Source organism: Amblyraja radiata, chromosome 14, assembly GCF_010909765.2.
Source record: "Amblyraja radiata isolate CabotCenter1 chromosome 14, sAmbRad1.1.pri, whole genome shotgun sequence".
Taxonomy (NCBI): domain Eukaryota; kingdom Metazoa; phylum Chordata; class Chondrichthyes; order Rajiformes; family Rajidae; genus Amblyraja; species Amblyraja radiata.
This window is the reverse complement of record NC_045969.1, coordinates 23,651,352-23,665,816: the sequence shown is the minus strand read 5'-3', so window position 1 is coordinate 23,665,816 and position 14,465 is coordinate 23,651,352. Positions and strand designations below refer to the sequence as shown.

At 40.2% G+C, this 14,465-nt stretch overlaps 1 protein-coding gene across 3 annotated transcripts in view; it reads left to right on the top strand.

The window, feature by feature from the left end:
• Positions 1-14,465, top strand: part of wdfy2 (WD repeat and FYVE domain containing 2) — a 35,652-nt gene that overhangs the window by 15,694 nt on the left and 5,493 nt on the right. For all 3 annotated transcript variants that reach the window (XM_033032793.1, XM_033032794.1, XM_033032795.1), the window contains exons 3-9: positions 1,984-2,057; positions 4,015-4,069; positions 5,002-5,152; positions 5,243-5,355; positions 7,373-7,499; positions 7,599-7,704; positions 10,333-10,434. In XM_033032793.1, the coding sequence (XP_032888684.1) occupies positions 1,984-2,057; positions 4,015-4,069; positions 5,002-5,152; positions 5,243-5,355; positions 7,373-7,499; positions 7,599-7,704; positions 10,333-10,434 (728 nt within the window). The remainder of the gene's footprint in view (positions 1-1,983; positions 2,058-4,014; positions 4,070-5,001; positions 5,153-5,242; positions 5,356-7,372; positions 7,500-7,598; positions 7,705-10,332; positions 10,435-14,465) is intronic.

Here is a 14,465-nt window from a genome sequence, read left to right as displayed (position 1 = left end):
ATCCACTTCCGATAATTTCATTGCATCAGGCACCTTCACTGTTCGGCCGACCACTCCTCATAGTTAAACTAATGGAACCTACACAGTATCCAGTTATTAATGAATTATAAGGTGTTAGGCTAACAAAGCATTCACTTTATTCAATTTGTAGGAGAATTTGTATAAACCTTATTTTCCATGTCAGGTCTGGAAGCCCCAGTACTGTGGGATTTGTTTGATATCTTGCCTCTCCATTCATCTTACAATGTAGAACAGTACAGCACAGGATGGTTGTGCTGAACACGATGCCTAGCTGAACTGATCTAATCTGCTTGTACTTGTTTCATATACCTCTATTCCCTGCATTTCCAGGTGCCAATCCAAAAGCCTCTTAAATACTACTATTGTATCTATTGTACTATTGTATCTGTCTCCACCACTATCCCTGGTAATGCATTCCAGGCCCCCACTACCCTCTGTAAAAAATAATAAAAAATGCTGGCAGCATTCTGACAAACCTCTGCACCTTTTCCAAAGTTTCCACATCTTTCCCGTAATGGCATGACCAGAACTGCAAAGAAACCCAAAGTTCATCACCTCGCACTTGCTCAAATTAAACTGCATCTGCCTTTTATCTGCCCATTTCTGCAGCTGATCTATATCCTGCTGCATCTTCTGACAGCCATCCTCACTGTCTGCAACTCCTCCAATTTTGGTGTCGTCAGTAAACTTACTCAGCAACCCATTTTTATATTTATCACAAACAGTAGAAGACCCAGCACAGATCCCTGCGAAACTTCACTCATCACAGACCTCCAGCCAGAATATCTACCTTCCACCACAACCCTCCATCTTCTATGACTAGGCCAGTTCCGAATCCATACAATCGTCATCATGAATCCCATGCATCTTAATCTTCTGGATCAACATACCGAGCGACCTTATTAAAAGCCTTACTAAAATCCTTGCATACAACATCCACCGCACTACTTTTATCCATCTCCTTTGTCACTTCCACAAAAAATTAAATCAGCTTAATAAGACATGACCTGCCACATACAAAGCTGTGCTGGCTATCCCTAGTTAGCCCATTTTCTTCCAAATGGGAGTAAATCCTATCTCGAAGAATTCTCTCCTATAGTTTCCGTACTACTGATGTGAGGCTCACCAGCCTATAGTTCCCTGGATTCTTTCTTAAACAAAGACCACTCTCTAGTACTTCGGTACCTTGCCTGTGGCTGGAAAAGATACAAAGATCCACATCAAGGCCTCGCACAATCTCCTCTCTAGCTTACTTTAACCTGAGATAAATCCCATCGGACCCTGGGGACATCCACAGCATACAATTTGAAAACCAAGATTGAAGGGATATGATGCTAAGGTGGAAAAAGAGAGTTAAGGTACAGGTCAGTCAAGATCTAACTGAATGACATTAGTCTTAAGCAGTGGAATGTTTGTACTATTTTCTAAATGACCATTAAAACCTATTTGATATAATTTATTTGACACAAGATGTGCACATGGCTATTGCAAATACCTGCGACATATTCACCCAATCTCAGAAAAAATGTTGCAACATGAGGTTGGGCTCTATATTGAGACCCATTTCTGCTTTTATTGTTGCATTATAGCATGCTTGAGGCTTTCTAATGGGTGGAGGAATGTGATGGTATCTTTATATCTCTATAAAGCCTGGGAGCACAAGTCGAGACTGGTCAAAAGTCCTGCTACTCGCTTGGTTTTGCAGAAATCTCTGGTTATTGTGTGATGTGCATGCATTAACCTCTTGCAGAGAACAGAAATTGAGTATTATCTTAAAACTATAAATATATTGCCATCCAATTTCATTTTAAGCAATCAGTGTGGCCAGAAAATATCTTTGTGGAATGTTTTATTGAGGTCATTTGTAATGTTATAAACAGCTGAGTTTAAATAGTAATTCCTAGCTTTTTGAGTAGAATATTCACATTGACTCAGCCAATATTACAACATCTCTTTTCACAGCCTCATGTTCGTGCATGTCCTTTAATCCGGAAACAAGAAGGCTCTCTGTAGGATTGGACAACGGTACTGTCTCCGTGAGTATTTGAGTATAAATTAGAAAAATGTTTTGAAATTGATTCTCAATGTGTATCTCACCTATTCTTACTGTACTTTTTTTTCTGAGGTCAGCCCATACCTCATTCACAACATCCAATTAAGAGGGGAATTCTCTGTCTTACACTAAGCACTTGGGGCTTTTTTTACAATAAAATTGGGGTTATTAAATGACTTTTTTATTTATTATATGTTATCCATGGGCATTGTGTTACAGACTTGTTATGCTGCTGCAAATAAGAATTTCATTTTTCCGTTGTCAATGCTTAATTAAAATTAAACACGGTTAGGGTTCAATAACCTGACCACTGTATTGCTTTCCATCGGTTGGTAACCTTTCATGTGGTTGGCCACATGATCCTCTTATAAAGCATTCAGGTGGGTGGGACCCCATTACTTGCTTTTCCCCCTTTGGCTAGTTGTATGTAGAGAATTACCTAGCCGCCTCTCTTTCTACTCTTGCACTGGTGCTGTGTTTCCCAAGAATCCTTCATCCCACACTATTTTATCACGGTTTTCTCCACTGCGACACCATCAAAAAGATTCTTGTTTTTACTCTTATGATACCCTTTTTGGCTGAGGTGAGGGAAAAGGAGAGTGAGGGAGGGAGTGGGAGAGGTGAGGAGGAGAGGGGAAAGAAGAGTGAAGGGAGGGGGAGGGAGTGCTGGGGGATGAGGGGGAATGGAGGAGGATATGGGGTAGGAAGAGGGATGGCGAGGCGCAGTTGGGGAGGTTTGCTGTGACTCGCGTCACAACGGGAACCTGTCAGCCGTGCCTGCGCAATTGGGGGCTATGGGTGAGTGGTGAAATATTGCGTTGGGGGAACAGGGCCCAATGGATCCCACTTGGTCTAGTGAGAAATAACGGTAGGAGTAGGCCATGTGGTTCCTTTTGCCTAATCCACCATTCAACGAGATTATAACCACTTGTTTACATCCGTGGCAATCTCCTGCATTAACCCCATATCCCAAATCCATAAAGACTGCTTTGAGGAAAAGTCGCAACCTGAAACATAGTCGTTGTTTTTTCTCTCAACAGATGCTGACTGACCTGCTCAATATTCCAGCATTTTCTATTATAAATTAAATTCAAATATCCTGACTTCTCTCCTTGTCCTCCAAGACTTGTATCACTGCCCCCAAGTGCACAGAGTTAGGCATGTTATTGGTCCATTTAAACATTTAGAAATAGATTGAGGCATTCTGGCTGGAATTTATTGGAAGCATATTTGAGTTTTTGCCCATTCACCAACCCTGACTGTTCAAAGGGTTTAATGACAGCAAAGTTGAAGAGTTAGATATAGCTCTTAGGGCTAACGGGATCAAGGGATATTGGGAGAAAGCAGGAACAGGGTACTGATTTTAGATGATCAGCCTGTTGATATTCTGTTGATATTGAACCAAATCATCTTGAGACTATTGTGTAGGAAAGAACTGCAGATGTTGGCTTAAATCGAAGGTGGACACAAAATGAATGAATGAATGAATGAATGAATACGTTTATTGCTGGAGTATCTCAGCGGGAGAGGCAGCATCTCTGGAGAGAAGGAATGGGTGATGCTTCGAGACACTTTCCCAGAGGTCTTGACCCGAAGCGTCACCCATTCCTTCTCGCCAAAGATGCTGCCTGCCCCGCTGAGATACTCCAGCATTTTGTGTCTATCTTGAGACTATTTATGGTTGCGTTAACTAGATGTTAATCCAGCATGTGCTTGGGAAATCCCATTTGCACCACTGCACCAGCTAGGTGGTGGTTAAACCTGTGGCTTTTTAAAGAAAAAGAAACTGTAATGTCAGCACTTATCTAAGGATTTCTTAAAATTTTAACTGCCAAGAAGCATTGTTTAAGCAAAGTGCGAATTCAAGCAATGTACTTGTTTACATCGACGTGGACATGATCAGGGGCAATTTGCAACTTAAATTTTATATCTTCTGACAGGAATTTATTTTGTCGGAGGATTACAACAAAATGACTTCTGCAAAGGACTACCTGGGTAAGAAACTTATTGACTCTTCAAATGTGGGAAGAGGACAGCAGTGCGTGTGAGAATAAAGTCAGAAGGTATTGTATTTTTATCTGCTTCCAAGGGCTAGGATGCTGCTACCATACTCATTCTTACTGCTTCACAAAGTTTTGAAACATCTGAAGCAAACCTTGTGTTTTAGAGACAGCTAGATACAGTGCCCTCCATAATGTTTGGGATAAAGACCTATCATTTATTTGCCTCTGTATTCCACAATTTGAGTTTTGTAATAGAAAAAAATTGCATGTGGTTAAAGTGTACATTGTCAGATTTTAATAAAGATCATTTTTATACATTTTGGTTTCACCATGTAGAAATTGCTACTTGCAATCCCTTCAAACCCCAACCTAATGGCATCGCAAGCATATCATTCCTCTGAGCTCTGCTGTGAAGCCACACCAATTGCATTACACCTTGGTTCACCATCGAAGGAATGGTATACATCGACCAAAGGGTATAATCTATATGTTTTTTCTCAATTTCATTCCTGTTGCCTTCTACCCATTACCTGTTCAGATACCACCAGAGTCCTAGAGTAGAGGGACACTCACAGGCAAAGATTGTTTTCTTAGTTGACCCAACTTTGTAATTGTGTCTCCCAACACAGAGTCTAGTATGAAACGGTTGCAGGATTAAATCCCACATGCGAGAATATCCTTTTTCATTCTGGTATTTATTATTAGAGACATTTCAAAAGAAGAATTAACAGTACTCTTCTGTTCATCCTTGCTGTTAAGTATTAAGGGTCTATCTGTTTTGCTTTGGTCAATTTGGAATAGATTTTTAAGTTAAAGCTCTAGGTAGTGGTATCACTGCTGTTTGCCACATGTGCATTTGCTGAATGCTGGTTTGACACTCATGAGCTTTCAAGAACTGTTGTTTGTTTTTCTCTGTTTTGCCAGCTCATCAGAACCGAGTGACAATGGTCCTATTTATCTTGGAAATGGAATGGGTGCTGAGCACAGGACAGGACAAGAGTTTCACATGGCATTGTTCAGAGAGTGGCCGAAGGTTAGGTAGCCACCGAACCTCTGCTTCAGCCTCCTGTCTGCAGTATCCTCAACACAAATGATCAGTTATTTTATAACACGTTCTGCTGAATTGATTTCCTTGAATTTTTTTTTCCATAACTGATGTTCTCAGATTTGACATTGAAACACGACATGTTTTTGTGGGTGATTATTCTGGGCAGGTGACAATATTGAAGCTCGAACAAGACAATTGTTCTGTTGTTACAACGTTTAAAGGACACAGTGGTAAGCTGAGTGGAGTTTGTCATTATATTGAGTTTATATTTGCCCTGCTGTCTCAGCCCAATGAGCACATAATTGCATAATTCCCAGCACCAATCATTGGTTATATAATATGCCCCTTTATTATTGGTGTAAGAGAATGTTCATGCATAGAAATCAGACTATTTCTAGATAATTCTAGATAAACTTTGGTCATGTTTCAACTATTAACCAATTTTGGTTTGCTGCTCAAGAGCATACCAGTTGCTATTGTAATTGAAATGCAAGTAAATTGAGCAGAACACCAAACTAAATTGAAACCAATTGTTATGTTGATAATTTGCAAGTGAATGACATCAGGAAGCAGTCCAGTATGATTTATGTTAGTTGCAAATCTCTGGCGCTTCATTTGTAGTGAGGGTAGAGAAGAGGTTATTTCTCGGAAATACCTGATTAGATTATGTAATGCAATCACTTCCATCCTGTCTTTTCTATACATTTATTTGCTTATACGGTCATGGAAACTGGAAGACAGAAACGGCAGTTTATATGAAATCACTAATAAACTAAAGGACACTTAGAGGAAAAAAAAGGGGAAAATCTTAGAAAAGTAAAATAAGTGCAGGAGCAGGCCATTCAGCTTTTGAGCTTGTTCTACCATTCAACAAAATCATCGCTGATCATCCCCTTGCCTTCTCCCCACATTCCTTGACCCGTTTCATATTGAGAAATATATCTGGTTCCTCTAGATATAACTCTCCGATTGGGGGGGAAATTCAGTGTTGTTTGCTCTTCTTCCTTTCATGGAGACCTGCTGTTTCTTAGATAAAAGGCCAGTAGAAGCCACTGCACTACTTTGCCTCAATGTGCATCCCTTCCCTGCCAGCCTATGTCACTGCCACCACGGCCAGCATCTATGTAACTGCCACCTGTACTTAGTAAATCTGTAAGGGATTCCAAAGTTGGCTCAAAGCCAAGCATATTTTGTGTATGTTTTTCTTCTAATAAGCATTTAAGATGGTTTTGTTTTAATTGAGTGAAAGGTGCAGCATGGAAGAAGGGCTCCAACCTGATACGTCACCCATCCATTGCATCACCCATGTTCTCCGGAGATGTTGCCTGACCCGTTGAGTTAGTCCAGCACTTGTGTCCTTTTATGGAATTCGGTCCAGCGAATTCATGCTGACCGTTGATCACCGTTAGTCTATATTAGCCTACTTTCTCATCCAATCCCAATGCATTAAGGGCAATTCTGCAGAGGCAAATTAACATACAAACCTGCATGTCTTTGGGATGTGGGAGACAACCGGAGCACTTGGAGGAAACCAGTGTGGTCACAAGCAAACTCCACACAGCCTGCACCGGCGGTCAGAGTTGAATCTGGGTCTCTTGCACTGAGGCAGCAGCTGTATCAGCTGTGCCACCGTACTGACACTATTCTGAACAAATATTTGGACTTTTTTTCTGTAACTTGTTTGTGAAGGTTAGAAACTGTTAAAATTATCAATAAGTAGTTTGGTTTCATTTCTCTGTAAACTAGAATGCAAATTTATTGGAGTTAATAGTGCGAAGACTTAAACTCCTGCACTGTTACTTCTGTTTAAAACTAACCCCGACTGGGAAAACATGGGCCTCTTCAATTCTATTTGTCGTGTCTATTTTGCAAAATTTCAGAAATAGGTCATTTTATCCAGAGGGGTGAAAAATCTGATGTTTCAAGATTGGGATTAAAGTTATATCTAAACAGAGTGAATCATTTACAAGAGTGATGGATTTACATTTAAACATGCATACATGAAGCCTTTGCTTGAACAGTAAATGAAGAACTTACTGAAATAAGGGCAAGGGCATGATCATAAACATAAAGCAAAAAGTAAATTATGCCATAAGTGTAATTCAAGGTTGGATCTGGTTTCTGTTAAAAATAGCATGGATCAAAAATTAAGTTTGCTTTCAAAATTCCTCATGTTGTGTCTTATATCACTTATATACCTTTCAAATTTTATTGTATGTAATGACATGGCCAGACTTTAACTTTCAGGTAGCATCACCGCACTTTGTTGGGACCCAGTTCAACGGACACTATTCTCAGGCAGTTCTGATCATTCCATTATTATGTGGGATATAGGAGGAAGAAAGGGAACAGCTATTGAATTACAAGGCCACAAGTGAGTGTGCAACTTCTGTACTGACTTGCGCATTCTTATTTTTCCTATCAAATACAATTGTGCTGCTCCAGCTAACTGTGTTTTGTTTCTGCAATATAGTGACAAAGTTCAGTCCCTTTGTTACGCTGTTCATACTCGGCAGCTAATCTCTTGTGGTGCAGATGGTGGGATTGTTGTGTGGAACATGGATGTAAAGAGGCAAGAGGTCAGCAAAATAATTCATTCCATTTTTGAAAATGACAACAGAAAGATTGGAAACTTTCATCGTAATGTCTCCCTAATAATTCGGGTGCTAATTGCAGTGAACATTCCATCTTTTAGTGTTTGTTGTGGAATTTGCGGTAGGAAGTATTTCAAATCTCTACATTTGTAATAATTAAGTTTTGCATTATATAGGTTAATACATGTAACATTCCTACTATATTTGGAAACCAACTAGTCTGGCAGGGGCTGGGAATCAAAGCAATAGTGAGGCTGATGAGAAGGTTAAGGAAAATACAATATAAAGAGTGCAGGTTCAGTGGATTGCACAGACAGAAGCATAGCAGAGAGAGGTGAAAGAATGATGGATAAAACTACATTTATTTCCATGCAAGAGTCCTGACTGGTGAGACAGATGAACTTGCGGCAAGGATAGACACATGGAACTGAGATATAGCTACTATAGAAACATGGTTGAGGACTGGAAGCAGAGTATAAATACTGCTGGATAAATGGAGGTGGAGGAAAGAGAGGAGGGAAAGTTGCTTTGTTTTTCTTTTTGTTTTTTTTGTTTTATAAAAGTTGCTTTGTGATGAGGGAGAGCATCATGGCAGTATTTGGAGAGAATATTTATGGGGGATCATGTAATGAGGCCATGGAATTGAGAAATAGAAAGGAGGTAGTCGCAAGGAGCTGCAGATGCTGGTTTACAAACAAAAAGCATAGCGCAGGAGTGACTCAACAGGTCAGCCAACATCTCTGGAACGCATGGAGAGGTGACATGGGTCAGGACCCTTCTTCAAACTCAGGGGGTCTGAAATAGTCAGGGGGAATTAAGAGGAGGAAATATTTAGGCAGGTCACAGATGGGTTGCAAGAATAATAGGCTTGTAACAGTGGGGAATTTTAACTTAAACTAAAATGATCTGGGATTGTGCCATCGTGTTAAAGGCTTGGATGGGGTGGAATTTAAGTGTGTTCAGGAAAAAGTTTTAATCAATGGGTAGATCGCCCTACAAGGGAAGGGGGCAAAACCCCACTCCTCATGGAAAATAAAGCAGGGCCAGTGACTGATATGTTAGTGGGGGAGCATTTTGGGACAAGTGTTCATTATTCTATAGTTCTAAAATAATACTAGTAAAAGATAGGATTGGTCTTAAAGTTAAAGTTCTAAATTCGCCACGGCTAGTTTGGATGGTATTCAATAGGAACCTACAAAAGATGATTGGGAAAAGCTGCTTGAACATGAAAGGATGTCTGGCAAGTGAGAAGCTTTTAAATGAGGAAGGGAGGGTTTTGGGACAGCATGTTCCTGTTAGAATGAAGGTCAAGACTGGCAGGATTAGTGCACCCTGGATGATGAGATATTGAGCCTTCGGTCAAGAAAAAGATTTGAGGATGTTACTGGTTCGAGAGGCTTTGGGTTGTAAGGCGAGGCTGGATATGCTAGGACTTCTTTCCTTGAAGTGTGGGAGGCTGAGGGGTAACCCAAGTGATTTGTAAAATCATGAGGAGCATAGATAAGGTGAATAATCAGAGTCTTTTACCCAGGGTTGTGGAGTCTAAACCAGATGTAAATGAGGTGGAAAAGATTTAAAAAGGAATGGGGGAATAACTTCACACAGAGGATGGTGCATATACAGAACAGGCAGGTGCAGTTATAACATTTAAAAGTCATTCGGTCAGGTGCATGGATATAAAGGTTTGGAGTGGTGCAGCCCAGGCTCTGGCAAGTGTGATGAGCTGGGTCAGGCAACTTTTTTTTTCATGGACACACAGGGGAGATGGGGGGGGGGGGGGAGAAGGTTTTGGGCTAGTTACCTAAAATTGGAGAATTCAATATATACCATTAGGTTGTAAAATACCCAAGGGGAATATGACATTGCGACCCGAAGCGTCACCTATCTATGTTATCCAGAGATGTTTCGTGACCTGCTGAGCTACTCCAGCACTTGATGTCTTTTTTTGTAAATCAGTATCTACAGTTCCTTGTTCTAGGGAATATGAGGTGCTGTTCCTCTAGTTTGCATGTGCGATTCTGGCAATGGAGGAGGCCCAAGGCAGAAATGTCAGTGTGGGAACGGACATGTCCATGAAATATTTCATGTTTCACAGTTTAAATGGTTAGCTACCGGGAGATCTGGTAGGCCTTGGCCGACCGAGCACAAGTTTTTGGCAAAACAGTCGCCAGCTCTATGCTTGGAGTTACCACTGTAAAGAGGCCACATCAGAAACACTGGATACAGTAGATAGGTTAGAGGAGGTGAGTTTGTCTGCTAATCTTGCACAAAATACCCCAGATTTTGGCCGCATGTGCCGCAAATGGCGCCGTAGGTAGCTGCTATTTGTATACATTGTTTATGCAAGCAAAGAATCACATGACAATAAAGTATTCCTCCTTTCTTTAATGAACAGCCACCAATTCCCCAATATATTAGACCATGAGACCTTGGCATAAGAGTTGAATTCTCTTTGATTAAATTAATTTGTTGTTTTTTATTGTCTTCTAATTTAGTCGTACAATCCTGTGTTTTAGGAATTTAATTAGTAATTCAGGAAGAATTACCATAGATTTAAATCTGGGCTAGGTGATAAATGACTGAGTTTGCTTTTCTCCTCCATTTTGATGCTAGACTCCTGATTGGCTGGATAGTGATTCCTGCCAGAAATGTGACCAGCCTTTCTTCTGGAATTTCAAACAAATGTGGGACAGTAAGAAAATTGGTTTGAGACAGGTAATTTTTTTTGTTGCAATTTATATGTTTTTAATTTGAAAGACAAATTCAGTCTGATACTCAGACTGGCATTGTACAGTTTGCAATAGTTTAGCTGATTAACATAAAAACCTCTTTGCTTCCTCCCCAGTACTTCATTTACACCCGTAATTTCGGTCTTGCTTGTTTTTGTTATTCAGTCGGGAATTGTCAGTACCTTGTCACACTTCTCCTTCGCAGTCTTCTGTGTTTGCAAATTATCATAAATATTCATTTGCACTAGTTTCCAGTGAGACATGTGCTCCACTTTCTGAAGTACATTGCTTTGGAAGCATTGCTGGTAAGGCGTGTAGAAAAGCCAGGTGTATAATGTACACTCATCTTTCAGTGAACCTTAGTTTTGCAATATTCTTCCTTTGTTCAATTAAAAATGAACAGGTTCTACCAGTCAAGTCTCAATCATGCATACAGTTTTGATTTTCAAGATTGCACCAAATTAGGATTTTTTTTTTCCCCGTCAAACAAAATGTGGTTGTCAATATAAAGCCAGTATTTTTCATTCTCACCACCGATCTGTTATTCTAGGAAGCACCTTTCCAATTCATTCATCTAAAGTTTCATGATTGTCCTCAATGGCCCAGGTGATAAATCTATCTCCTCATTCCCAGTGCAGAAAAAGATTAAGCTGTTCCTTAAATAGAACATTCGCAGCCCAATTCAGAGATCTGCTTCATTTGATAGAAGCCTTTGTATTCTGATCTGCCATCAAACCAATATAACAGAAAATATATTTAACAAGTGTCAGGATTAATAAGATCAATAGGTGTCCATGAAATAAGTTAAATCCAAGGACACTGATTTAGTTTGCACATAGAATAAATGGCATGATTCCCAAAATACCACATAGAAAGGCATTTTTGAGTAATAAGCTGACAATCTGATGGCAAAGTTAGAGTAGGCTGGTGTTTTTTCTAATGTATGTGCAATCCTTTTCTTGCCTGGATAGGTAATTAACCTCTGAAAATTGAGAGTGCTGGAATAAAATATTTCAGTAGTTTAACGTGAGGTGGTGATAAAGAACTTAACATTATATATACTGGTAAGAAAGAACTGCAGATGCAGTCTGAAGAAGGGTCTCGACCCAAAACGTCACCCATTCCTTCTCTGCAGAGATGCTGCCTGTCCCGCTCAGTTACTCCAGCATTTTGTGTCTACCTCCTATTTATACTGGACCAGACGACAGATCTATATAGTTGCAATGAATGTCCAGTTAATAAATTCACAATACTATCCAATGAAAAATTACTAAGGGTGCGAGCGGGGATTGCTTTTCCAGAACTATTTTTAACATGAAATCATATGAAAGTGTGGTACACAATGATTTTGTGACTTTACGCAGATGTTAAGGAGATGCAGAATTCAAAATTTAATTTGTAATATATTTAGTTGTGATCATTCCTGGTGAGCTCTATTAATGGATAAATGTGAGGTTATCCACTTTGGTATCAAAAACAGGAAGGCAGATTACTATCTAAATGGCGTCAAGTTGGGAAAAGGGGAAGTACAACGGGATCTGGGGGTCCTTGTTCATCAGTCTATGAAAGTAAGCATACAGGTACAGTAGGCAGTGGAGAAAGCAAATGGCATGTTGGTCTTTATAACAAGAGGAGTCGAGTATAGGAGCAAAGAGGTCCTTCTGCAGTTGTACAGGGCCCTAGTGAGACCACACCTGGAGTATTTTATGCAGTTTTGGTCCCCTAATTTGAGGAAGGACATTCTTGCTATTGAGGGAGTGCGGCATAGGTTCACAAGGTTAATTCCCGGGATGGCGGGACTGTCACATGCTGAAAGAATGGAGCGGCTGGGCTTGTACACCCTGGAGTTTAGAAGAATGAGAGGGGATCTTATTGAAACGTATAAGATTGTTAAGGGTTTGTACATGCTAGAGGCAGGAAACATGTTCCCGATGTTCGTGGAGTCCAGAACCAGAGGCCACAGTTAAGGAATAAAGGGTAAGCCATTTAGAACGGAGACAAGGAAACACTTTTTCTCACAGAGAGTTGTGAGTCTGTGGAATTCTCTGCCTCTTAGTGGAGGGCAGTGGAGGCCGGTTCTCTGGATACTTTCAAGAGAGAGCTAGATAGGGCTCTTAAAGTCAGGGGATATGGGGAGAAGGCAGGAATGGGGTACTGATTGGGGATGATCAGCCATGAACACGTTGAAAGGCGGTGCTGGCTCGAAGGGCCGAATGGCCTACCTCTGCACCTATTGTCTATTGTCTATTAATGGTGTAATTACTTGCAAGCCAATAGATAGATACAGAGTGAAACTATTTATATTTCATTTACTGTTTTTTTAATATTGATAACAGACCATTTTTCCAATTGCATGTTGCTGCTTTTTATTCTCCTGTCGCCATCCCAATCCTTCGAGGCATGGAGTATGTGTGAATTCATATACTTAGAAACAGAATTCTACTTAGAAACTGTTCCCAAGGCAAATCTTCTGGTGGGAGCAACTGCAACTGGCACCTTTCAGTTTTAAGCTGCTTCATGGCACTGCAGTTCTGCCAGTTCCACGGTGTGTCTTTTCTCAGTCTCAGAGAGCGTAGAAAAGTTGGTAGAGTATCCGCTCCAGTTACAGAAACTGGCAGCATTGCCTGTAAAACTCTCCATGGTAACATCAGTGATGTTCATCATTGGTGGCTTTTTGCATTCAGTAGCATTTGCTTTCTGTGAGTGCGCAGGGAATGCTAAGGATTTGCGGGCCTGTGCCAAAAAGTAAATCCAAAGAGCACGTGAAGCTTCACATGCTGCTTTGAATCTAAATGTGCCAAAGTTTTGTACACGCTGACTGCCTGTGCAAAGCTCAGGAGTATCTACTTGGCACCAATACATATAACATTTCCAGCACTTATTCCCATTGTGCTTGAGGGCTGGTTACCACAGAAGCTGAGCCCTCTTGCTCACTGACACAATTGTACAGGCAAAGAAAATATTTAGCCCTTTTTATTTTAAACCACTTTGCAGTTGTGACGGTCTTTGTGGTTTATTTGTGTTATTCTGTTCATCAAAGGTGTCCAATATACAAAATGAACTAACAAAATTAGTATATGCTCTTGGCCATTTTGCTAGTTCATTTTGGATTTTCATACAAAATGAGCCAGGAAAATGGCCGAGAGCAAATACTAATTTTGTTGGTTAATTTTGCATAAAAGATGTAGTACGAAGTGTCAGCTTTTTATATTGCCCAAATCTTTAAATACAAGGGATTTTTGTGCCAAGCAATCATAGAAACATAAAAGGTAGGAGCAAGACATTTGACCCTTCTGCTGACCATCCAAATTAAATCTGCCTTTCCAGCTTCCTCCCCATATCCCTTGATCTCTTCAGCCTTTAGAATAATTTTTGTGTTCTGCAAAAGTTGTCAATATACTAAAGTATCCTTAGCTGTATTTCCTAACCCAAACCCAAGATAGGAATAACAAAGTGCATTCAACTTCAAGTCTGTTCTTCCAGATCAAGGTTTACCTGTGTTGTCAGCTCTGACAAATAACAGCTTTGGATTCTTAACGTCTCCTTCCTCCGCCAGCTTGGCAGTCCTTTAAGATGGGAGAATTTGTTTCTTCTACCCTTAACGTGCTTCCTGAAATGCCGCTGAGAATCCCAACTATAATGCGAGATTACAATCTCTTATTTTGAACATACTGTAGCTACTGGAGGAAATGGTTTCTGTATTAATGGCATCCTTTTGTTATCTTAGACAAAAGGCAAAATCACGTTGTGACATTTGAAACCGAAGCACACATATTTAACATATTTTCATAGTTCGAAAACAATTGTAAAGTTACAGATGCTGAAATAAAATAAAAAAATATCAGATACCCTGAAAGTTAGGCAGCACCTGTGGGGAGAGAGAGAGCGAGAGAGTTTACATTTCAAATCAATGACACTTCACCTTTCATTTTTTGTCTGCTGTTAAACCTGGCCAGACAGTCTTCAGGGTTAACGCTAAATTGTAGCCTAGCTTTGAATCTCGGGCAGTCTCTATTG